This window comes from Grampus griseus (genome assembly GCF_964374135.1).
Source record: "Grampus griseus genome assembly, chromosome: 10".
NCBI lineage: Eukaryota > Metazoa > Chordata > Mammalia > Artiodactyla > Delphinidae > Grampus > Grampus griseus.
In genome coordinates, this window is record NC_139004.1 from 67,251,814 (window position 1) to 67,274,748 (window position 22,935).

General features: G+C 51.8%; 1 protein-coding gene across 1 annotated transcript in view; it reads left to right on the forward strand.

Moving 5' to 3' along the window:
- DOCK3 (dedicator of cytokinesis 3) overlaps nucleotides 1-22,935 on the forward strand; it is a gene marked incomplete at both ends in the record, with an annotated part of 411,675 nt that overhangs the window by 387,926 nt on the left and 814 nt on the right. The window contains 12 exons of the mRNA XM_082663217.1: nucleotides 4,090-4,231; nucleotides 5,239-5,405; nucleotides 5,558-5,644; nucleotides 6,123-6,302; nucleotides 6,924-7,007; nucleotides 7,138-7,254; nucleotides 8,955-9,076; nucleotides 10,319-10,457; nucleotides 10,968-11,115; nucleotides 16,402-16,520; nucleotides 17,711-17,798; nucleotides 22,329-22,411. Of these exons, the coding sequence (XP_082519343.1) occupies nucleotides 4,090-4,231; nucleotides 5,239-5,405; nucleotides 5,558-5,644; nucleotides 6,123-6,302; nucleotides 6,924-7,007; nucleotides 7,138-7,254; nucleotides 8,955-9,076; nucleotides 10,319-10,457; nucleotides 10,968-11,115; nucleotides 16,402-16,520; nucleotides 17,711-17,798; nucleotides 22,329-22,411 (1,476 nt within the window). The remainder of the gene's footprint in view (nucleotides 1-4,089; nucleotides 4,232-5,238; nucleotides 5,406-5,557; nucleotides 5,645-6,122; nucleotides 6,303-6,923; nucleotides 7,008-7,137; nucleotides 7,255-8,954; nucleotides 9,077-10,318; nucleotides 10,458-10,967; nucleotides 11,116-16,401; nucleotides 16,521-17,710; nucleotides 17,799-22,328; nucleotides 22,412-22,935) is intronic.

Sequence of the window (22,935 nt, forward strand, 5' to 3'; positions counted from 1 at the left end):
CTCAGCCAGACAGGACCTCAGTACAGCCCTGACCTCAACAGTAGGCGGTACAGCCAGGGTGGAGAATTATTGATTTGAGAGATTTCAGAGGATAGTCCCCTTGCTCCTGGGGTTTGTGGGAGCTGCCAAACATTGGATTTGGCTGTGGAAGGCCTTTCCTAGGCAGCCAGTTCTCTGGCCCATGATGATTACAGCCATTTTCCTCCACCATTGCTGGAAAGGCTGAGCTGGTATATAAACAGAGTGGAAGGAATGACTGAGCATAGACATACTGACACCAGTTAAACAGTTGCGATTTTTTTTCTCTTTAATCAGCACAACCCAGAGGCTCCAGGAGAAGTCAGCCTGGGCTTGTAGGCTGTAGCCCACACGGATTTGCTGTTCCCAAATGACCTAAACGAAGCTGTGCTGATGCAAGAGCCCCAGGGCTGCAGTTGAGACCTAAGAGTAGCTCCGATTGTCCCCAGTTCCAGTATCATACTAAGGTTCAGTGTCCAGGAAGCAGCTGGGAAAATTCATAGGATTCCCTTGATGTGTTTGGGATCCTATCTTACTGGGGAAATTGCTTTAGCCAGTGAGCAATAAGCTTGGTATCTCATCAAAGGTCAACTGAGCTTAATGGCTCCTTACAAAAAGCCAGTCTGCTAAGCAACAAAGTCCAGGCTGACTACATTTCAGATGTAAGGCAGGTCAACATGCACATTTCTTGGGCAGTAATCATTATAGGTTAAAATGAAAGTGATTTCTGCAGGAACTAGCAATAGTGATAGGGACAGCAAGCACACTCTGCCTGATCATGATCCCCAGAAGGCTCTAAGTCTATTGCACAGGAGTGTTTATAGTAGCAGAATGTGAACAAGTAGAGGATCTCCTCAGGAGACTGGACCTCCTTCATTCTCTAGGGACCATCCAGTCCAGGCATATCAGAAGTGGCATGTTTGTTGCCCCCATCAGCATAGATCGTACAACAGCAGTGGGGGTAAAGGTCAACAGAAGAGAAAGAAGGAAAAAAAAGAAAGAAAGAAGGAATAGTACAAGAATTAGAAACCAAAAGCATCTCTAGAAAGCCCTTTGATAAGCTAATGATTATAGCCCTGTAAGTTATTTCTTTCGCATTTTATCTTTTCAAATTATGCTTGTCATTTTATTCTCCTTGTTTAGTCCCACAATTTGTATGTCATCAACCAGATTTTACTCCAAAACATCATTATTTTGAGTATTACAAAATCAGGCCCTGATGTTCCCCATTTCTGTCTTTGTCAAGCAGGAGGTCTCCATCACGGTTCCACCTGGCTCCCACCCCTCATGCTCATGTCACAGGGAACATCAGTATCTCAGGGCTCTCAGAGCTTTCTGACAAGTAGGACCTGGCATAGTACCTGCATCTGAGCCATTCATACAGTGTTCTCAAGTGACAGTCTAAATGTTCAAACATGGTTTCAAGGGTGCCAGTAATGGAGGAAAAATAACAAGAGGTGTTAGGAAATATCATCCATCAGTCCGTCCTCATTTCCACACTAGGAGCTATGTTTCATGCATACAAATCTGCCTGGCCTGGCTACATGCTGCCTTCCCTTCCCTCAGCTGCTCAGTTCATCTGTGGCAAGTGGAATAAGTCCAGTGGAGGTAGCCGTTTGCCTTGTAAATGGCAAGGGCAAAATGGAAAGCAGTGGCAGCCAGATCTGTCTCATGCAGGGATGCTGGGGCTCTCGCCTGAGCAGACTTGAAAGCAGCAACCAGCCTCAAGGTCAATGCTCTGTGCCTTCCTCCTGCTGGGTCTTCCCCAGCACACTAGGCTACTCTTTCACCTTCCCACATAGGCCATCTATTACTCTAGCTCTGTCAGCTTGAGTTCTCTGGACCATCTGCCCGTCTTGCCTCACAAATGTGATTATCTGCTAATCTGCATGGAGACAGGAAAACATCCAGCCCTCCCTCCTTGGGGGAATTTCTGTTTCTATTCATTTGACTCATGAACAGACACTGGAGAGGATTGTACGTTTGTGAGTGGATATGAAAAGGCCAGTTCTAAACAGTTACCTTCTTTGTCAATTCTCCTTATCAAGCAAGGGACTTAGAAATGTCTCTGTCCTCTGTCTGTTCCACTGGAGAGGCCAGCCTGCTCCTCCTGACCTTGACTTCCCTTCCAGTGTTGCCTTTCATTCTGATTCATCTGGACATGTGGCCTAGCCTTAGCTGAGTTCTCCCATAGTAAGAGAAGAAGTGAAAAGTGGGCAAAAATCCTATTCCAAAAAGGCTGAGGTCATCCACAGCCTGGCCTGTGATTATCCCTGTACTGGGAAACGTAGGGCTGGCCCTGTGGAACCTCTCTCTCCCCCTTCCTCTGAAGACGTGCCAAGAGGGGCTGCCAGTGCCTGACACCATTTGTCAAAGTGAATCTAGTGAGGCAGCTAGGCAGGCAGACAGATGTCACCAGAGAGCTTCAGAGGAGCCTCCTCCAGCCACTCACTCTTGAACAGCTGTGAGGTAGGCAGAGCAGCAGGGTTGAAGGTGCCTTGTCATGCCTTCCGTACACAAAGAGAAAAACTGAGTCCTAACCTGTACCAAATATGATGTAACATGAGGTTTTAAGAAATCTGTAATTGGGGACTTCCCTGGTGGCACAGTAGTTAAAAATCCACCTGCCAATGTGGGGGACACAGGTTCGATCCCTGGTCCAGGAAGATCCCACATGTCGTGGAGCAGCTAAGCTCGTGCACCACAACTACTGAGCCTGCACTCTAGAGCCCGCGAGCCACAACTACTGAGCCCACGTGCCACAACTACTGAAGCCTGCGCGCCGAGAGCCCGTGCTCCACAACAAGAGAAGCCACTGCAATGAGAAGCCCGTGCATCGCAACAAAGAGTAGCCCCCACTCGCCGCAACTAGAGAAAGCCCATGTGCAGCAATGAAGACCCAACGCAGCCAAAACTAAATAAATTTATTTTTTTAAAAAAAAAGAAAAAGGGCTTCCCTGGTGGCGCAGTGGTTGAGGGTCTGCCTGCCGATGCAGGGGACATGGGTTTGCGCCTCAGTCCGGGAAGATCCCACATGCCACGGAGCGGCTGGGCCCATGAGCCATGGCCGCTGAGCCTGCGCATCCAGAGCCTGTGCTCTGCAACGGGAGAGGCCACAACAGTGAGAGGCCCGCGTACCGCAAAAAAAAAAAAAGAAAAGAAAAGAAACAGACAGAAATGTGTAGCTGGAATGATGTTCTGCTGACACAGTTGCAAAGGAATTGCTGCCAGAGAGGCTGACAAATGCCCACTGGACACTGGGCAAAGTTTAGACTGTTTCTCCCAGCTAACAAAAGTGATCCTGGGCTTCCCTGGTGGCACAGTGGTTGAGAGTCCGCCTGCCGATGCAGGGGACACGGGTTCGTGCCCCGGTCCGGGAAGATCCCACATGCCGCGGAGCGGCTGGGCCCGTGAGCCATGGCCGCTGAGCCTGTGCATCCGGAGCCTGTGCTCCACAACGGGAGAGGCCACAACAGTGAGAGGCCCGCGTACCGCAAAAAAAAAAAAAAAAAAAGTGACCCTACGAAAGCACACACCTGATCACCCCCTTTTCTAAATTATTTGGTGGCACCCATAGTGATACTCCTTGGCACACACCTGCAGGCATGTTCAGTCACCCTCCCACCAGTTCTCCACAAGCACCTTCCTTCTAGCTGTGCCTTTTCCTGTCTTGGCTTGTGGCCCTGGTTGTCATTGTACCCACATAGATTGCCCCCCACTCTTCTCTACTGCGCTAACCCAGGTGGACCTTCCAAGGACTCTTTTCAGGCATGGCTATTTCCAAAATCTCACCCCGCCTCCCTGCTTGCATCCCTTCCTGTGTGAGGAGCCCTCCCTCCCTCAAGCTTCCTGCAGCCTTTGCCGTACCTCCCACCCCGGGCTGTCACACCACAGTGCAGTTCTCCCTTCTGCTGTCCCTTACCCTTCTTGGCCATCATTTCCCTTAAGGCAGAGACTTAGTGCTGTGTCCATGCCTACCACAGGGGTTCCTAGGACACGTCTGTGGGATGAGGATACAGGGGATGGGTGGCAGCAGGCGAGGCATTGAGTGTGCTCTCCCATTTGTGGCAGAACAAAGAATATGTGTGCCGTGGCCACGACTACGAGAGGCTGGAGGCCTTCCAGCAGAGGATGCTCAGTGAGTTCCCACAGGCTGTCGCCATGCAGCACCCCAACCACCCTGATGACACCATCCTGCAGTGTGATGCCCAGTGTATCTTTTGACACTTAGTAGGGGAAGGAGGGCTGGGATCCTGGGAGGTGAGGCCCACCCAGTCAGCTACCCCTCTGCCATGTCCTTGGCCATACAGGCCAGGTTACCTGTAAGTCCTGAAGCAGAGTGTGTCCTCGTTACTGACTGACACTTAGCAGGGCACTCGTGCTTCACAGAGGGGCCGTGGCATGCCCTTAGCCATGGGGGCCTGGTCATCAGCTGAACTTCAGGGGGACCTTTATCCCTCTGGTTGGCTGCTGCCAGCACCTGAGTCCCCACCCTGCCATATGAAGGGTCTGCCTAGGCAGCCAGCAGCAATCACTGTGGACTCTTGCTGCAGGGATACTCCACTTCTGTGTCCTGCTCTACTCCCACGTGCATCTGTTGTTACCCAGAGCCTTTGCCAGCAGGACGGAGGCACAGCTCTGTGGATGGGGGCGGAGACGGGGGGTCTGAGGCACTTGGAAGTCTGAATGCAAACACTGGCCTGCCCCTCATTCCCCACACACAGCTTCCTTGAACACCTCATGACGGTTGCCATGACTGTAGCAAGCTTGTTCCAGAGAGAGGAGGGCAGGTAGACTCCCATATGTTATCTCGCCACAGAGATCCCAAAGAGTACTTTGTTAAAATGTTGTTTTGCAGTAAATACAGTTTACCCACAGTGGGCAGACCCAGGCTCTTGCAGCTTTTTCATTCTGTGGGATGGGCACCTGCATTCTCCTGACCCCTTTCCCTTCTTTCTTAAAGGGGCACTGGAGAACACCTAGCTGTTGACATCTCACCTTGGCTGCGTGCTCAGGAGACTGACTGCTGGAGCAGGGAGAGGGGCAGTTAGGGAGATTCGGTCTGTGTTTGGGTCTGATCTGCCTCTTGAAATGCTGCTGCTGCCAGTAGGGAACAGGGGCTGTGGTGTTCCTCTCTCCTTTGGGGGGATGACAGGGGTCAGCCACTCAGGTCCATCTCTCTTTCAGTCTCTCTGGGTTTCTCCTTCACTTCCTGCCCAGACTTGCAGATCTATGCAGTGACGCCCATTCCAGATTATGTGGACGTCCTGCAGATGGACAGGGTCCCAGATCGCGTCAAGAGCTTCTACCGCGTCAACAATGTGAGGAAGTTCCGGTACGACAGGCCTTTTCACAAAGGCCCCAAGGACAAGGAGAATGAATTCAAGGTGAACAAATCTAGGGAAGTGGGGGCAGTGCTTATAGCGAGGCCGGGGCAAGCCCCACATTCTCAGGAGCTCATCAGTGTCTCACCCTTCGGGCAGGCAGGGCATGGTAAAAATCACTTAATGGCCTAAACCTACCTGTGCCTTCCCTGCAGAGCCTGTGGATCGAGCGTACCACGCTGACCCTGACCCACAGCTTGCCTGGCATCTCTCGGTGGTTCGAAGTGGAGAGGAGGGAGCTGGTGAGACACATTTCAGATGGGGCTCATTTTCACAGCTGCTTCCTCAGTTCTTGCTTTGGGGGCCTTTCTCTAAGGACTGAAGAGAGAGAAAGAGTGCTTAGGCCGCCTGCCTGGCCTAGGCTGCTACAGGCAGTCCTTTGCTGGAGGCTTTGTGCACCTTCGTTCTCTCATTTAATATTCACAACACCCTTAGGCACCAGGTATTTTTTTTCTCACAATTTGTGAATGCAGAAACTATTCTCTGAAGTTCAGGAAGCCAGAGACCTCTGACTTCAGAACTGGTGCTCTTCTCTGTTTACTGTACTTCTAAGTGCCTACAGATTAGAAGAGGAAATTAGAAAGGGCTCAGGGAGTCCCAACTCCACAGGAACAAGGGCGGGGAATCAGAATCACAGGTCACAGATCCCTGCTGTCAGGACTGTGATGAGGGAGGGGTTGACATTGTGCCTGGGATGACACCATTGCTGTGTGCCCCCAGGTGGAGGTGAGCCCCCTGGAGAATGCCATCCAAGTGGTTGAGAATAAGAACCAGGAGCTGCGGGCCCTGATCAGCCAGTATCAGCACAAGCAGGTGCATGGCAACATCAACCTGCTCAGCATGTGCCTGAATGGCGTCATTGACGCCGCTGTCAACGGAGGCATTGCACGCTACCAAGAGGTGAGCTGGGGTCCCAGACTAAACCCTGGCTGGGAAAGCAGTTCTCAGGCGCCTCTCCTTGAGATTCCAGCCTCTTAGGGAAGCCTTCTCAACAAGCCCTCTCCTGGCTGTGCCTCAGCTGACCAAGGATGGTCCTGGGATGAAGCTTTAAGCTCCCTGCCACTCCCTGTTTCCATTGTTCCCCCTCTCTGATGGGGCCTTTTCTTCCTTTTTATTCTCTGAACTCTGACAGATGGGTAATCCATCTGATGATGGAAGGATATTAAGTGGCCTCCAAGAGGAGCCTGAGAGCCCAGCCCTTCACGAGAAGTGAGTTGTGGGCTCGCTAAGAGACTAGTCCCCTCACCCTGGCCACCAGCCCTGCCTGCCCTACCCAAGCCAGCAAGGCTCCATGAGGGGCTGAGACCAGCATTCAGGCTTAGATTACTTGGTCACCTTTGGTCCTTCTTAAGACACAAAAAAACACATCTGTGATTGCTGGAGGTTCAAGCAGGCCAAGCTAGAGGTACGTTGGTGTGTGTACCTGCTAGGAGGCAGCCCGGCTACCTTTCAGGTGGCACCTTCAGACTCTTAGTAGTAGCCCTGGGAAGAGTCTTCCTGACTTGGCCTTTTCTTTCACAGGCCTTCTTTGATAAAGATTACATCACCAAGCACCCAGGAGATGCTGAGAAGATCACTCAGCTCAAGGAACTCATGCAAGAGCAGGTATGTCTTGCCAGGGTTGGAGGCCAGTGTCTAGGAGGGAAAGGCTACGCACCACACGATAGCTGGATAGCTACAGCACCCAAGGTCTGCTCCTTGGCTAACGGAGTAGTGTTGTCTATCACCCTACTAGGTTCATGTTCTTGGAGTCGGGCTGGCAGTTCATGAGAAGTTCGTGCACCCAGAAATGCGCCCTCTGCATAAGAAGCTGATTGATCAGTTCCAGATGATGCGGGCCAGTCTCTACCATGTAAGCTGATCCCTGTCCTGTTCCTGCTGCAGTATCACAGGTGTCACTTCCTCCAGACCTGTGCAGCAAGCTAAAGGAAGTGGGGTGGGAAGAGGGGCTGGAGAGGCGAACATGAAGGAAAAGCTGTTCCCACCCCAAGATAGCAGGAGGCAGAGGTGGGTGCTCTAGCCAGGGGAAGGACACCCAGTATCCTCTTATTCACTTCCTCCCTAAGAAGGAGTCATATTCAAGGACAGAGAATGTCCTTGAATGCACTGTGCTGGTGAAGAGAGGTTTTCATATGAGGAGGAAAAGTTTACGGCCCACATGCAGGGATCTCTTTGGAGATATTTTTCATCCCAAGAACCTACAGAGGTAAGGCATAGCCTGAGCCAGTCTTCTCTCCTCCCTCTCCCTCTTTCCCCTCTCTTTCCCCTGCCTCTTTAACCCCCTGCCTCCCTTCCCTCCCTCTTCCTCCATCATGTCTGATGACCCAGGCTTACATCTGAGAAAGCCTAGGCTGGGCAGTACTTTTGTACTGGCCTCTCTTAGAAGGGTCAGGCAGGTTCTGGGGCTGGCCCAGGCCCCAGAAGATCTCCCTGACTCTGACCTGCCTCCTAGGTCTCCATGGCAGGGCTTGACCCAAGGACTGATGCACACAAGCAGAAGCAGGGCCTGTATTCCGGGGCTAGTTTCCCTCCAGGGGTCTTACAGGGAATGCTGTCTGGCTGAGAGCAGGCTTCAGGTGGTATTGAGCACAAACTTCTGGTCTCTCTGTGTGTGAACTTCCCCATCACAGCAGGTGAGCCAGGCAAGCTAGAGCCTGGCCACTGGGGGAGCTCTCTAGCATGCAGGCTGTCAGGTCACTGCAGGAAAAGGCACAAAATGCTCACCCACATACCTCAGGGTCTCCAGGGCATACATGGAGGTGTCCTCTCCAGCTGCAGAAGCACATTTCAGCCTTCTGCTTGCTTTGGAAGAAGGGAGTGGAAAACCTCCTGCTTCTTCAGGGCAAGCTCAGAAACATTCCCAGTGCACCTAAGGCCCACAGATTGTGAAGGACTTCAGGAAACCTGGACAGTTGTGCTTTGTTTCCTCAGAGTCACAAATAGGGACTCAAACCAATGTGCTGTCACCCAGGAGGATTTGGGATCAAAAGTTTCTGCCAAGATGTCTACATACTTAATTATGCAAAAATAGAACTGTACTGTTTTCTAATTACTTGCATCAGGATTTTGTGTCCTGTCTCCCCATAGACTGTGTCACAGACAACTTAACCGAGGTCACTGAGAGCTGGGCCATTTAGCAATCCAATAAAACCCAACTCCAGTTCTTATGTAAGAGGTGTCCACTGTCTGACAGATGATAATCAGCTCTTCCTCTCCTGTTTCCCAGCTCTTGTTCTACTTTTTCTATAGTGATAAATGCCTGTTAACACACTCTTGTGAACTCAGACCAACCTCAGCCTACTCCAGATGTGCTCTTAGTGGGTTGACCTAGGCCTCACAGCCTCTTCCCCAGGCTGTGGTGTGGTTAGGAGGGTGCTTTGGTCGTGAAGGGGTCACTGCCCAAAAGAAGCCAGTAGTAGTTCAGGTTCAGCCAACAGTATATGATTTTTTTTTCATTTACATTCCTGCCACCAGCCTGCTTTTCCCTCTCACCTCTTAATTACTTTTTTATTCTTAATTATTTATTATGAAGGGGCATTCGTTTCTCAACAGGAGTTTCCGGGTTTGGACAAGCTAAGTCCTGCATGTTCAGGCACCAGCACCCCACGGGGAAATGTCCTAGCATCCCATAGCCCCATGAGCCCAGAGAACATCAAGATGACCCACCGGCACAGGTATGGCTTTAGGGCTGAGGAGGGTCCCCTCCACAAAGGTAAGTCTGAATGTCAAAGATCAGAGCAAGGAAGTCCAAAATAGTGCTTGTGTGTACGCACATGCCCTCTTACCCATGTGCACAGCAAACACACAGCTCCTGCTACAGGATCTACACTCTGCATCCAGTCATCCTGGGTGACAGAGGAGTATACATGGTATTGTGGGAACACGGAGGAGGGGGCATTTGGGGTAAGTCTTGAAGGGTAAGTAGAAGTTTGCTGCGCAGAAAAGAGTTGGTGTTAGGAAGGTGATGGAGCAAGATCCGGGCAAACTCACTAACATGTGCAGACACCTCAAGATATGAGCAAGCCAGTCTGCTCAGCACTACAGGGAGAGCCAAGTGGCTGGAATGCAGGATTCCAGGGCATGGAAGAGGGCCAGGACCAGCTCTGGATGGGCTCGCTTCATTCAGGCCTTTGGACTTGATCCCAGGGTGAATGAGGATCACCAGTTGGTTTTAAGGAAGAGGACAACATGGTGATGTGAACATCAAGGCGTCCCTGCTCTGCACTCAGGAGTCCTGGTCGCCAGGGCTCCACTGGGGAGACTTCAAGTCTCCAGGGCAGGAAGCCCAGGCCAGGGGATGACCCTGGAGAGGAGCCCTCACTTGGCTTTGTTTTCCAATGTGAGCAGCAAGTCAGCACAGAGGGTACTCAGCAAATAAGAAGGAATGAATGAATGGGGGCTGCCTAGAACTGATAGAAGAGAACTGTTGGCAAGCCTGTGGCCACAGAGATGGAAGGAGGCCAGCAGATGGTTCACAGCCAGCTATTTCGATAGCTTCCCCAAACCAGGAAGATACCCTGACCTAGGAGCAGATCCTGTCCGGGTGTAGGTACTGGCTCAGGTAAACACCCCATAGCAAGGAGGACCTGGGATCCTTGACCTGATTCAGCATATCTCTCATTCCTCCTGCGACACTGGTGATGTCATCAGACTGAGTGGCCATAAACCATTTAACTCTAGGTCAAGGCTATGCCAAGCTACCGTTGGCCCTCCCAGACTAGGGGCCTCTGGTGGGGTTCAGGACTGCTGCAGGCCTCAGATGGGTATGAGCATTGGCTGTGGAACCATCCAAACCAGTGATGGCTAAGGCTTGGGGATGGCTGTTTTATACACACCCATGACTCTCCCTCTCACCACCTAGCAAAATGTCTCAGCTCCAGACCTGACTCCTCCCTATCTCCCACTCTTGTTCACAGCCCCATGAACTTGATGGGGACCGGCCGCCATTCATCATCCTCTCTCTCCTCACACACATCTAGCGAAGCTGGAAACGTGGTGATGTTGGGTGACAGCTCCATGGGCGAGGCTCCTGAGGACCTGTACCATCACATGCAGGTACAAGAACTGTCCAGGGAGAATGGGCCAGGGCACCATACCTAGAGGATTCACCTCTCTGCTGGCCTGAGGACTGGCATCCCTGCCTAGTTCTCTTGTTCCTGAATTCAGAACACCCAGAGCTATGGCAAAACTGCCTTCCCTCCACACCATCCCATGTTGCACTTCCCAGGCCTTCTTTCCCAAGAAGGAAATCTAGCTTCAGTCCTGGCTACTCTTAGAGATCCCATGGGAAAGCTCCTCTGACAGATTGCCTTCCTTCCTGGCATTCCTGATGGCTAAGTCCTGCTTCCTCCATGGGCACCATCACTAGAGTCTACCCAGCAGCCCTGCTTCTTTGGGGTTATAGGTGACCCTTAGTGCTGGCCATCAGCCGGTCCTCCATCAGGGCAAGGGTACAGTATCAGACACTGGGTCTGGGCACCTCATGGCATGAAGAAGCCAACTCTGGGCCAGTCTACAATCCTGGCCATTCAGACCTCTATCCTGCTAATTTTTCTCCCTTTGCAGCTCGCGTATCCCAACCCCAGGTACCAGGGCTCAGTCACCAACGTCTCTGTTCTGTCCTCGTCCCAGGCAAGCCCTTCTTCCTCCAGCCTGAGTTCCACTCACTCAGCACCATCCCAGATGATTACCTCTGCCCCTTCCAGTGCCCGAGGTAAGGATGGCAGGGCGCTGCTTGCAGAAGGGAGAGGAGAGAGCCTCATGGGCCCCACTTGTCCTCCTCTCATCTGTGGCTATGTCTTTGAAAGTGGCCCTGTGACTTAGAGAATGCTCACCTGCGCTTTTAGTACCAAGGACTCGAGGGGTCCTACCTCCAAATCTTTTTCTCTTGCTGGCCTCAGACCCTGCTCGGAGCAGTGGTTGCAGCTATGCTGCCACCAAGGTAGCTAGCCATCGCATCTCCACCTCAGTAAGAGGACACACAGCCTAGGGGAAAGCTCAGTTCTTTTCCATTGAAGTGTTTGCAAGAATAAAGCTCAAAGTTAAGGCAAAAGTGAGTTTTGTCTTGAATAATCAAACATGATGAAAAAGTATGAAAATTAAATTTGAAGACTAAAATTAACCCTGGAAAATATTATTATAAACGGTAACAACAGCCAAAAAATCTTTGTTCAGTTGGGAAAGTGTTAATCAGGAGAGATGGCTCTGTAAAAAGCTATTAACTTTGCCAATTATTGCTTGATTTCTTCTTCAGTTGAATAAATATTGTTCTGAGCCAGCATCTTTTTCACATTCTGATTCTAATTCCTGCAGTAAAATTTGATTCTCTGTCCTTTTAGATAGAAGCATTCACAGTGGAATGGAAATTAGCTATGGTGACTAAAATCTAGCACTTCCCAGGGTTGGCTGTGCAGAATAGTAGCAGAAGAGAGTGGTGAGCTGGTCACTGGCTGTTGCTTCCAGGCTTCAGAGGGGTGGAGTCTCTTTGTTCTTCTCATTATTATGAAGATAAACAGAAATAGCACAAATGTATGACATAGAGGGTCGTTGAGGGAAAAAAAAAAACCTTTTCTTTCATAGCACGCAAACCTGAAAGGCCCACAGTAGCAGTGATGGAGAGAGAGATGCAGTGGCCAACTGGGAAAAGCCTCAGCAGACAGCAGAAGGGGGGTAAGGCTGCAACAGGCAGAGTTACAGACTTTCACCTGAAGCATCCAGCCCAACCCCTCATTCCCTGTGGAGGAAACAGGTCCAGTGAGAGGGGCTTAAGGCCATCCAACCAGTTTGTGGCCAAGTTGATTTTGGAGTTTGAGTCTTTACACTTGCCAGCCATCAGTCTGATGCCCATTCCACTTCCATGATTGCCTCCCTAACATGGGCCAAGGCACTCAAAAAAGGGGAGCCAGCATTTGGAAGCAGGTATTTCTAGTGTTAAAGAAGAAAAATGATCCAACAAATGGGTGCATGTTGAAGATTTGTCAGTATGTGAGGGCTGCAAACATAGAGAAGCAACAGTGATTTGTGCTATAAAGAAGGTATGTCAAAAGATGGTTTGGAGAATAAAAAGGAAGGAAACCCTGATAAGTCAGCCATGACTTCTGTAGTGGAGGTTAGCATTTGCAGTGTCTTAAGGTAATGCTCCTGAATAGAGCTGCAGAAACAGATTTTGTAATCTAATCTGTTGTGTGGGTTTTTTCCTAACCTGAACACTCTCTAAGATATACTCAGCCATATCTAAGTCTGTAGCTGGGTATTCTTGCTGAAGTCAGATCTCTGAACCATGATTATCGATAAAAACAGAGGCAGCAAAGGATGGACATTTTAACTCACTTCACTCTGACATTGCTCAGACACTTCCCCTAGGCAGTGCCTGGTACTCGGTGCCCTAAAGAGGACAAAGACGCCATCAGGGACCTCACAGTCTTTCTGGTACCACGTTTGTCCTTCCAGCTAACGATATACTAATCTATTCCCTCATCAAGCTTTTACGAGTGCTCAGTAAGAAGTCTGCGTTGCTCTTACACCCTCAGAGTTGAATAGAGAGAAGTTATGTTCTCCCTGTTTGGAAGTGATCTCTTTTTATTTCAAATGGCTTGGTTATCAATTGCTGCATAATAAACCACCCACCAAAACTTAGCGGCTTAAAACCACAATTTATTATCATCTTGCGTGATTCTGTGGGTTAACAGGGCTCACTGAGCAATTCTCAGTTTGCAGTCTCTCATGAGCTTGCAGTCAGATGTCACTGGGGGCTGGAATCATCTCAAGACTCAACTAGGCTGGACATCCAAGATGCCTCGCTCACGTGGCTGGCAGGTGATAGTACCTGTCAGCCGGGAGCTCAGCTGGGGCTGTCAACCTGAGTTCCTACGTATGACCTCTCTCTGTAGCTTGAGCTTCTCACAGCATGCAACCGATTTTCCCCAGAGCAAGCATTCCAAGACACCCAGGCAAAAGCTGCAAGACTTCTTATTACCCAGCCTTGGAAGTCCCAGAACCTCCCTTTTGCCACATTCTGTTGGTTAATCAAGTCACTAAGGCCAACCCAAATACCAGGGTGTGGAATAAGACTGCACCTCATGATGTGAGGAGTGGCATGTGCGTTTTGGGAGGGAAGGCATTGATGGTCGCCATCTCTGGAGGTAAGCTATCATGATGGTCAAACTCTAGAGTATCATATAATGAAAGGCTGATAGGAGCTCCCTCCTTTTCTGGAGTAGATATGAAGTATAAAAGTGAACAAAATGGTTAAATAGAACTGGGCCCAAAGCGGGGAATCGTGATAAGAGCAGAGGCTATTAAGAAAGAGCAGGAAGTCACTTCTAGGCTACAACATCCATGCAATCCATGTGTAGGCCCATCTGGAGAAAACCATGGGCCCAGCATGTGTCAGGCCCACATGTGAGAGAAGATACAGACTGTGACCTGGTGTCATACAGGAAGACTGATATTTTTAGATAAATGTGGGAGGTGAAGTAGTAGATGCACTGGGGTCACCGAAGAAACAGAATGGCCCACTCTGGGGTTTGTGTCTGATGTTACGGATGAGGGGAAGGCTTTCATGGAGAGTGTTCTGGAGACTCCTTTGCATTGGAGTCACTTTCCCCACTCCCAGGAGTGGTCATGTCACCAATAGCCTTCCTTGCCGTGCCCATTGACACTCTGCTGTGGTTCTTGTTGCTTTGGAAACCTTCAAGTTGAATGGCCTGCAAGGCATAGTCTAAACTCTTTACGTCCGCAGCGCCCCCTGGTGGTCAAAAGGCTGAGTGGGGCTAGGAAACATGGAGATTTTGATTGATCCTCCTTGAATAACTCAGTCATGCTGGGACTTAGCCCCCCTGGGGTTTACCAAACTACAACTGAAGTAGTTCAAAAGTCCTGTGACACAAAAGCCCTTGTGGTGTTTAAATGTTTTCATGAAAAGTAGCCATCACTCTCTCCTACAATGGCTGCCCTGGCTGCCCAGGGAAGACAACAGTGGGCAGGAAGTAAGATGAAAGAGTTAGAAAATCTCGTGGTAGCACAGAGCACTCTTTTGTTTTCGCACCAGAGAGGCCTCCATAACATGGATACAAATCCTCAGCATAGCCCCTGGGGCCTGCAGGCTGCTGTCCCTCCATCCTAGCCCTGCAACATGTATCAGGATATTGAGTGTGCAGATCTGGGGTTGGCCTGGTGAGCCAGACTGTGAGCTCCATGAGGTGAGGGACCATGGCCAAGCTGAGCAAGGCGGTACACCATGTTCCAACCACATGCCTGGTGCGGGATGGGTATTAGATATGAGTTTGATGTAACTGAGTTGGTATAAAGGGGCTATGTCTCTGTGCACACCAAGCTGGGGGTACCCCTGTCCAGAGATGTGGCCAGCAGGACCCAGGGAGCATTCAGAGTTTCTTGCTGGAAAGGCACTATAGAAACCAGTGGGATTAGGAGCCCTTTTCCTTTTTTCTTTACACAGCCATCTTTTTGAGGTTGCCTCAGAGCATAAGTTCTAAAAGGAAATATTGATGTAAGTGAAAAAATCACCAAATAGTAGCAATTCAGGCCTAGTTTTTTAAAAAAGCATACTTTACTCATTCCCTTATCAGTGAAGGATATTTTTAAAACTAGGTCTTAGAGCCAGCCCTGAGGTTCTATAAACAGTATCGCTCAGACCAGCTGTGGAAGAAGTTTACTTAAATAATAATTGCCTTACTTGTTTTTAATATACTGACTTCTTCAACATATTTAAGCCTCATCTCCTTGGACTAAAATGAGTACAAGAGGCATATCTCAAGAACGCCTGGCTGCAGAAGACCTTTTTTAGTTGTACCCTGACAGTGCTTGGACGGCACACTCACAGGAAGGTTCAGAGACCCTGTTTTTCAGGGACACACAGCCTCCTGAGCTGCAGGTTCACCTCTCAGATGGAGCCTCACTAAGAAAACACCACGGAGAGGGGTTTCAACCACTTGAATCAGCCAGAGGCTGCCGAGCTGCCAGTGGGCAAGTAGGGGGCACTGGGATCCAGGTGACCCTCCCACTAGTTTGACATGGATGTGCTGGTGTTTGGCACAATGAGTGATACACGTTTGGAGGGCCTTCTAAATTATATCTTCCCAAGGGAAGCCTGCAAGTTTATTCTCACTACTTCTGTGGAAGGTCCCCTTGAGGACCATTGGTTGACAGGTTCCTGGGCCCATAGCTGTGGCATGCATCAATGGGGACTAAGCCACACCACATCTGGTCTCCATAACAGCCCCTCAGGCCAGAGGAGGTCTCACAAGAGAAGGGCAAGAACCAAGTCAACTCAAGAGCCTGGGTTAAAGACCCACATAGCTCCATGACTCCCGAGTTCACTGAAGGGCAAGTCTTAGAAACCCTGGAGAGCCCCCTGTGTGCAGGGCCCTGGGCCCCCAGCCAGTCTGGCTGGGTCTGCAGTAGGATGGCCAGGAAGGCAGAGGCCAGGCACTGGAGGCTTGGAATCTGGGAAAAGGTGGTAGGGAGCCATCTGGGAACAGGGCCAGTGGTGTCTGGAGAAGGTAAGTGTGTAGAAACAGTGTGTCAAGTAAGAACTGTGCTGCTGTGTTATCTGAGTGTGTCTGTTTCTGTGTGATGGCTCCATTGCAAGCTGGCCTGGGCCCATTCCTGGGCCCCCTGAGAGAGCTCAGCATCCAGGCCACACCCATCTCCCAAGAGTGCTGGATGCAGAGGGCCCCTAGGGCCCCAGCTCCAGTCCCCAGCTCTCCTCATGATCTGCCTCTGAGCATGGTGAGGGCGCTGTCGGGAGTCTGCATTGCCCCAGGTTGTAGTATGTGTGCCTTGGCTGGGATGCCAGGTGCAGCCCCCGCCACCATCTAACCACCAGGCTCTGCTTCATTCCTCCTGTGCTTGCTGAGTTCATCCTCACCCCAACGGCAAGGGGACACCACCCTGGTTCCTTGGCCCCAAGGATGCCTGCCCTCTGGGCCCTCCATCTGTGGCTTGTCATCTGTGCGTGATTGTTCTCACTTGGTTACAGGCTCTCCCTCTCTGCCAGATAAGTACCGCCATGCCCGGGAAATGATGTTGCTGCTGCCCACACACCGGGATCGCCCAAGCAGTGCCATGTATCCAGCAGCCATCCTGGAGAACGGACAGGTAATGGAGCCAGCCTACTGACTGCCCTTTGCTGCAAGTGTGTTGGCCTGGGCTTCCCTCGTTGCACTTGCTAGGCTTTCTGCACTGTCCTTCGTGCCTCCCTCATTCTGCCATAAGACCCTCAGAAGGCTGCTGGGCTCCTAGATGGGAACTGCAGCGAATGTGAGGACCAGCAGTCCAGATGGAGTACAGCTGTGGGTAGAGTGGTGGCAGGGTTGGAACCACCATTGTTTGTGTGGCTCTCTATCCTTCTGGCCAGCCTCCTGGACTCCTCATCTATAAACAGTCTGGCAGAGAAAATTGGTTATTTTCTGTCCCAAGAAGGCAGTGGTGGACGTGGGTCTAGAAAATGGCCTTCTTCCCTGTGTGTGTGAAGGACATCCTCACTGGGGCAAACTCTGCCTCTTTCATCCATCCATCCATCCATCCATCCACCCACCTGAAGCCCCTCTCTACCCGCTGGGACTACTCTCCACACCATTTGCACAGCTCTCCAAATATCCTATATGGGGCCCTTGAACAAGAAGCTGCAGGGATTAGCTCCTTCCCCTCCTATCCAGTCTTCCCTGCCCTTCTGTCAGGGTCCATGAAAGTCACCTCCAAACAACTGTTACCTAGTCCCAGAGTGCCAGGACTTTCCCAGCAGTACCTCTCTGTGCCTGGTCAGCCCTGCCAGGTGGAAGGAGCAGGTCTGCCTGGCAGCTGCCCATCAGAACAGTAGGTCCTGTCTGTGACTTTGGGCTTGAGTGCTTCCCTTTCCCTACCCTCAGTGCTCACATGGGCCTGTGCATGTGGGGCATCTCCAGGAGACTAAACCTGCCAGTGCTCAGGGGTGAAAGGGGTCCCTAAATCCTTTCTACCAGTGGGTCTCCTTGGCAGGACAGAAGGATACAGTTAGATACCCTCGGGTGCCTGTGTCCTTTTTCTTGGCCATGTACAGGACAACCTGGAGCCCAGGGAGACACTGGAGGGTGGACCCTCAAACACTGCACATGGCAGGACTCAGAGCCAGATAGCGTGGATAGTTTTCCAGCTGGCCTGATGTTCTCAACACATCTCAAGCATGAGCTGTACCACTGCTTTGATTTTTCCATCTGATCCTGGAATATCCTGGCTCCCGTGGCCCACAACACTGCCCCCAAGGTGTAACTGGTTGTTTTCACTCTTTGATGTTTTTCTCCTTCCCTCAGCTGCCAAACTTCCAGCGGGCCCTGTTCCAGCAAGTGGTTGGAGCCTGCAAACCCTGCAGTGATCCCAATCTGTCTGTGGCTGAAAAAGGTATAATTCCCTTTCCCAGGTGGCCTCATCCCATGTTTATCCCCATCCTGAGCGTCTGACTCTTGTCCCTGAGCACCAGCTGGCCAAGGCTGAGCCACACTGTAACGCCCAGGCCAGTCTATCTGTCCAGAGTCCTGACCAGTTCCTGTGTTCACTATTTAACCCACGTCTGGCTTGATGCTAAGGTTTGGATCCTGTTTGTTTGTATCTCTCTCTCCCCAGGGCCCACCCTCTGAGAAGCCCCAGCTGCCACCTGCCCTGAGCCCACCTTTACGAAAACTTGGGCTGCCGTATGCAAATGGTGGGCAGCCACTCCCCGGGGCTCCTCCCGACCAGCCCCAGAATTCAGCAGGCCCTGTGGCCCCTTTGGTCCCTCTCAACTTGGGCCCACGGGGACCTCTCCTTGTTGCTCAGAACAGGCCTGTGGCCAAGCATGTACCCCAGAATAATGGGAAGGACAGGCCATGGCAAAGTGAGTTTCCCAGAGACAGTCCTGTCCAAGGGACTTCAGTTCCTCCTATAGCCGCTCTGGCCTGCAGCTGCTGTGAGTCCATTTTTTACACATTGCAAGTCCAACAACTATACTATGAGACTAGGCAATACTTAGAACAGAGGCTGTTTATAGATAGTGGAGTTTTACCCTATGTTCTGCTCTAGCAAGCTGAAGGAAGAACCAGACTTGGACCCATATGACCCCGGCCCAAACATGGAGACCTGAGTTCATTTAACATAGAACAGTACCTGTGTGGGGACTATGCTAAGCCTACCTGCCACACAGAACCGGCCCATGTCAGCCCACTCCCTGTAGGTTCCCCTCCCCTCTCCTCCATCTGTTGGAGTTTAGGGCACACTTAGTCCCCAGCAATACAACCTGCTGTCCCATCAGAACATGTCCCTCCAAAGCTGTTGTCATGTCATCATTGCACCTCTTCACCAAGTACTGTCTGCTGTTCTCACTGTCATTGTTCCTCCCTTGCTCATCATGGAGGATATGCCTCTCTGTCCTCTTTAAGGAGACCACGCACGGGGTCCATGACCTCAGTGCCTGGTAGGCATCGGCACCGGGTACTCAACCACAAAGGGCATGGAGATTCTGGCTGAAGATGCCTTCCTAGCCTCAAGGTTGCACATCCCTAAAACATGCGGCTTACCTGGACCCCTGCACCTGTGCCCCAAAACAGAGTGCCCTTTTGGCCTTGAGGGCCAGAATCCACAGTGGCTTCTCTTTACCTGAGTTGTGGAGCAATCACAGATCTAGCCAAAAGCACAGGTGGGCTCAGAGCTCAGTTGGGTGCTGGTGGCCAGACCAGGACCTTAACGCCAACTGGACCCAGAAGAGCTTCAGGCTTCAGACCAAGCTGCAGCAAGAAGCTGGATATGCCCACCTCCCAGGTGTGGGAAGGAAAGAGGGTTGTCTCAGAACAAAGGCTGAGCCCAGAGCAAGCCCATTTAAGCCACAAAGCCAGTGCTCAGTGTGTAGCAAACTAGACATTTGCCTAGGGGGAACACATAGGCCAGAGTAATAACTCCCTAAGTCTCTACCTGGGTCCTCCAGGGCAGGAACTGTGCATACTTGTCACCATTCTCTTGTCATCGGGATCTTGAGTCCCATGAGAACTCCACTTCTCACTTACATGTGTCTCTCTTTGCCAGGCAGTGACTCCCAGACCAGGCAAGCCTGCCCTCGAGGCTGTGGGCTGTGCACAGGGGACCTCAGGCCAGTGGTGGCCCATAACAGAGAGAGAGAGAAATGACCAGGACACAGTGGGGATTGCCCCTCTTCTCCTAGGATAGGTCTGTGCATCTTAGATTTTCCACTAACCCCAACGCACTTGTGCTGTATGGCACAAGTTCACTGGTCACCAACAGCAGGCTACAGGGCGAGCTTGATGATTTCTGGTTCACACAGAGGGGCTCAGGCAGGTACCCTTTGTACACCATTGCAGCCTTGCCAGCTTTCTTCCCTCATAGCGTTCCTACCTGCAAGATCCTTTGGGCCCTTGTGGGTAAACTTTTGCAGTCCCACAGTTCTTCCGGGGTCTAGATGTGCACATGAGATCTTGGGCTGTCAGAGCCCCTTTGGGGAAGCTGCCCAGACCCACCTCCAAGCTTCTTATTCAGTGAGGTTTGGTGGCTTTTTATGGAGATGGAACTTCTCCTTTTCGGGAGAGGGAGGCTTAGTGCTGAGGACCAGGAAGCTTATGCTGCGTCTTGAGGAAAGCCTACATGAGAATAGGCCTGTTCAGTTCTTAGGGTGGCTCAGGCTCTCTGAGGAGGCCTTCTGGTGGAATCCACCTGGTGTTCACCAGAGTCAGAATCCTTTCCTCCTTTCAGTGGACAGTTGAGTGTCTGTCTACCCAATCACTGCCACGCCCTCCCTTCTGCCACCAGCCGTCAGCCATCCCATGAGACTGAGCCATGCTCCTCAGAGCTGAAGCTGTTGAGGTCATTGAGTTCTACCCTGTGTTCTGCTGCAAGCCCACAGCAGTTCTTGACCAGTGAGGAGGACTAGGGTAGACATCACCCATCACCTTATCCCTGGACCACCCGGGGCCCAACCCCTCCTGGCCACATCCTCCTCAACGGCTAAGCTCTAGCTCCTTCCCTCCCAGAGCCTCTCAGGTCCCATTAGGCCCTGGCATTCCCCACTCAGGACCTGGAGTGGGAAGAACCCAGACCCCAGCCTTGTCAGGCTCACTTTAGCTATGACTGCCTCAGAACAAAGCCAGTGGGTAGGCCGCTTCTCTCTCTAGGAGAGCCCAAAAGGGAATTGGTGCCTGTCTGGCTTTGTCAGAGAAAGGGCGTATTTCTTGTCAGTGTTATTTGTTCTCCAGGAGGAGTTGGCCAGTAGCATTCACATGCCCCCCTCCTGCTCCTGAGACCCCAAGGTCCAGCCATTCCTTCTCTCCTCTCCCCTCCTACAAAGTCACTCACCCCAGCTGTGGCTGAAGGGCCAGTATTCTGGCACTGGACTTCTTCCTTACCATAGGTGGACACCCTGTGTTTTCCCTTTGTCCAGGGCCCACTCTACCCTGCATCCATAGCATGTGGGTGCCAGGAACTGGGCCTCTCTACATGCCCCAAAGCACCCATGGGCTCCACAGCCCTCCCTCCTCTCTGGAAGCAGTGGTCCCTGCTGGACCTGGGCCATGACTCACGGGCTTTAGACTCTCCTCCAGCAGGCACAGTGAATACCAGTCCTTACCTAGAAAACCCCTGTGCCTCCCAAGCCCAGCCAGTGGGCACAGAAGCAACAGGGATGGGCAAAGCTTGTACTTACCACAGGCTCTTTGTGGGGCCAGCTTGGGGGCAGGACCCACTCCCTGGCCGTGCACCAGCTGTGGACGGAGGCAGTCTCTGCTGCCCGTCCATCCTGCTCCCTGCTTTTCCCATTGGGCCAGGGCTATGGGAGATCCCTGAATCCTGACCTTGGTAAGACTCTCCATAGGTGCGCGCTCGCACTCTCTCTCTCTCTCTCTCTCTCTCTCTCTCTCTTTTGCAGTCCCATCAGCCTGTTTGACTCTCCTCTTCTCACCTCTTCTGTTGTCTCTTCTCCTCCTGGCAAGTCCTGGAGGCTGCAGACGCTCACTCCTTGCTGCACTTTCTCTCCGCTTACCGTATCCTGAGTACTCTTCAGACACCAGTTCACTCTGTTGCTATCCTCTTAAGTGGCTTCTGTCCTGACCACGGTCCCCTGTGGGCCACAGTGTCTTGCTTGGCCAGTGTTTTGTGTCTTAGGAGCTGGCGTGCCACTCCCACGTGTGCTGAGTACATAGTATGCACCTGCAGAAGCCATAGGCTGTAGAACAGGCTTCTCTCAGAGGGTGGCTCAAGAAGTAACCTCCCTTCATGCCATCTGTTTTCACCCTTCAGCGGTGCCAGCAGCCCCCAGCAGCTGGAGCCTGGATAGCGGAGCCCGAGAGGCCCAGCCCTTCCTGTCTGCCCACACGGGGTGCATCCTGGCCCCCCCAGTGCCTCCCCGAAGCCTGCTGCATGGTAAGAAGACTTCCAGCGGGTCCCCCAGATAGTCCCCAGTCTCAGATTCTACTCACGGGCAAGGGCAACAGCCCTCCAGGCTGAGAAGATGAGCCGACTCCGCCAACGAAAAAACATCTCCACCGCAGGAAGGATCCTGCTGGGCTTTGGGGTCAGTGAGGTTTCCAAGCACAGCAGGTGAGCTCAGTGAGGCCTTTCCAACCATGGAGGCTGAAGACATCAGAACTGACCATGCCAAGCATGATACTCACCAGCCTGTCGTCGCCAAGCAGCAGGCTGAGAGCTGCCACTGTCTGCAGTCTGTTGTTCCATGGGCTCTGATGCACTCGACCTCTTGACCTCCTGTGTGGCATGGGTGTCTTTACTCCAGCAGCTTGTGTTTTGGAGAACTTCAGTGAAAAGAGAGGTTTTCCTGTGGCCTTCAATGCTGAGGGGTTGCAGGAGACTCACATCTGTCCAGTTGGCCCTGCAAGATATGCTGACGTGCAGCGCAAGAAGGGCCCAGCTGAGGCTCTGGTTCTGTTTCCTTTGCAGGTCATTACTCCCTACACTTTGACGCCTTCCACCACCCCCTGGGTGACACCCCCCCGGCCCTCCCAGCCCGGACCCTGCGCAAGGTAATGCACTAAGGTGACAGCCCCAGCTGAGAGGAGCCATCTCAGCTGCTAGAATCACCCCTGAGACACCTGAGGTCTACCTCTCCTGCTCCTGTCCCTGAGATCCCAGCCTGGCTGAAGCTGGGGGTGGCCGGAGCCGCACTTGGGATGCAGATGACCAATGTGTCCTGCAACAAACGTGATGGGGGCAGGGAAGTCAGAGGGTCCTGGAGACAGCAACACATGGTACCCAGAGTATGTGAGCAACGAGCAGTGAGAAGCCAGGGGGTTCCCTGCCAACACCCAACTTATCAACACACCACAGTTCAAGACATAAAGAAACATTCCTGTGGTGGATCATAGAGCACTTTAAACTGGAGTCCACTCAAAGCAAGAAGCATCAGATACCAGACCTTTACGAAAAACTCATTAACTTTTCTGCAAATTGGAAAAGACTGTCACAGATTTTAGCAGCAGAATGCACTCATCTGGTCCATGGCCCACTAGGGTTCTTTCTACCCTCGCCAACTGGCCTGATGACCCAG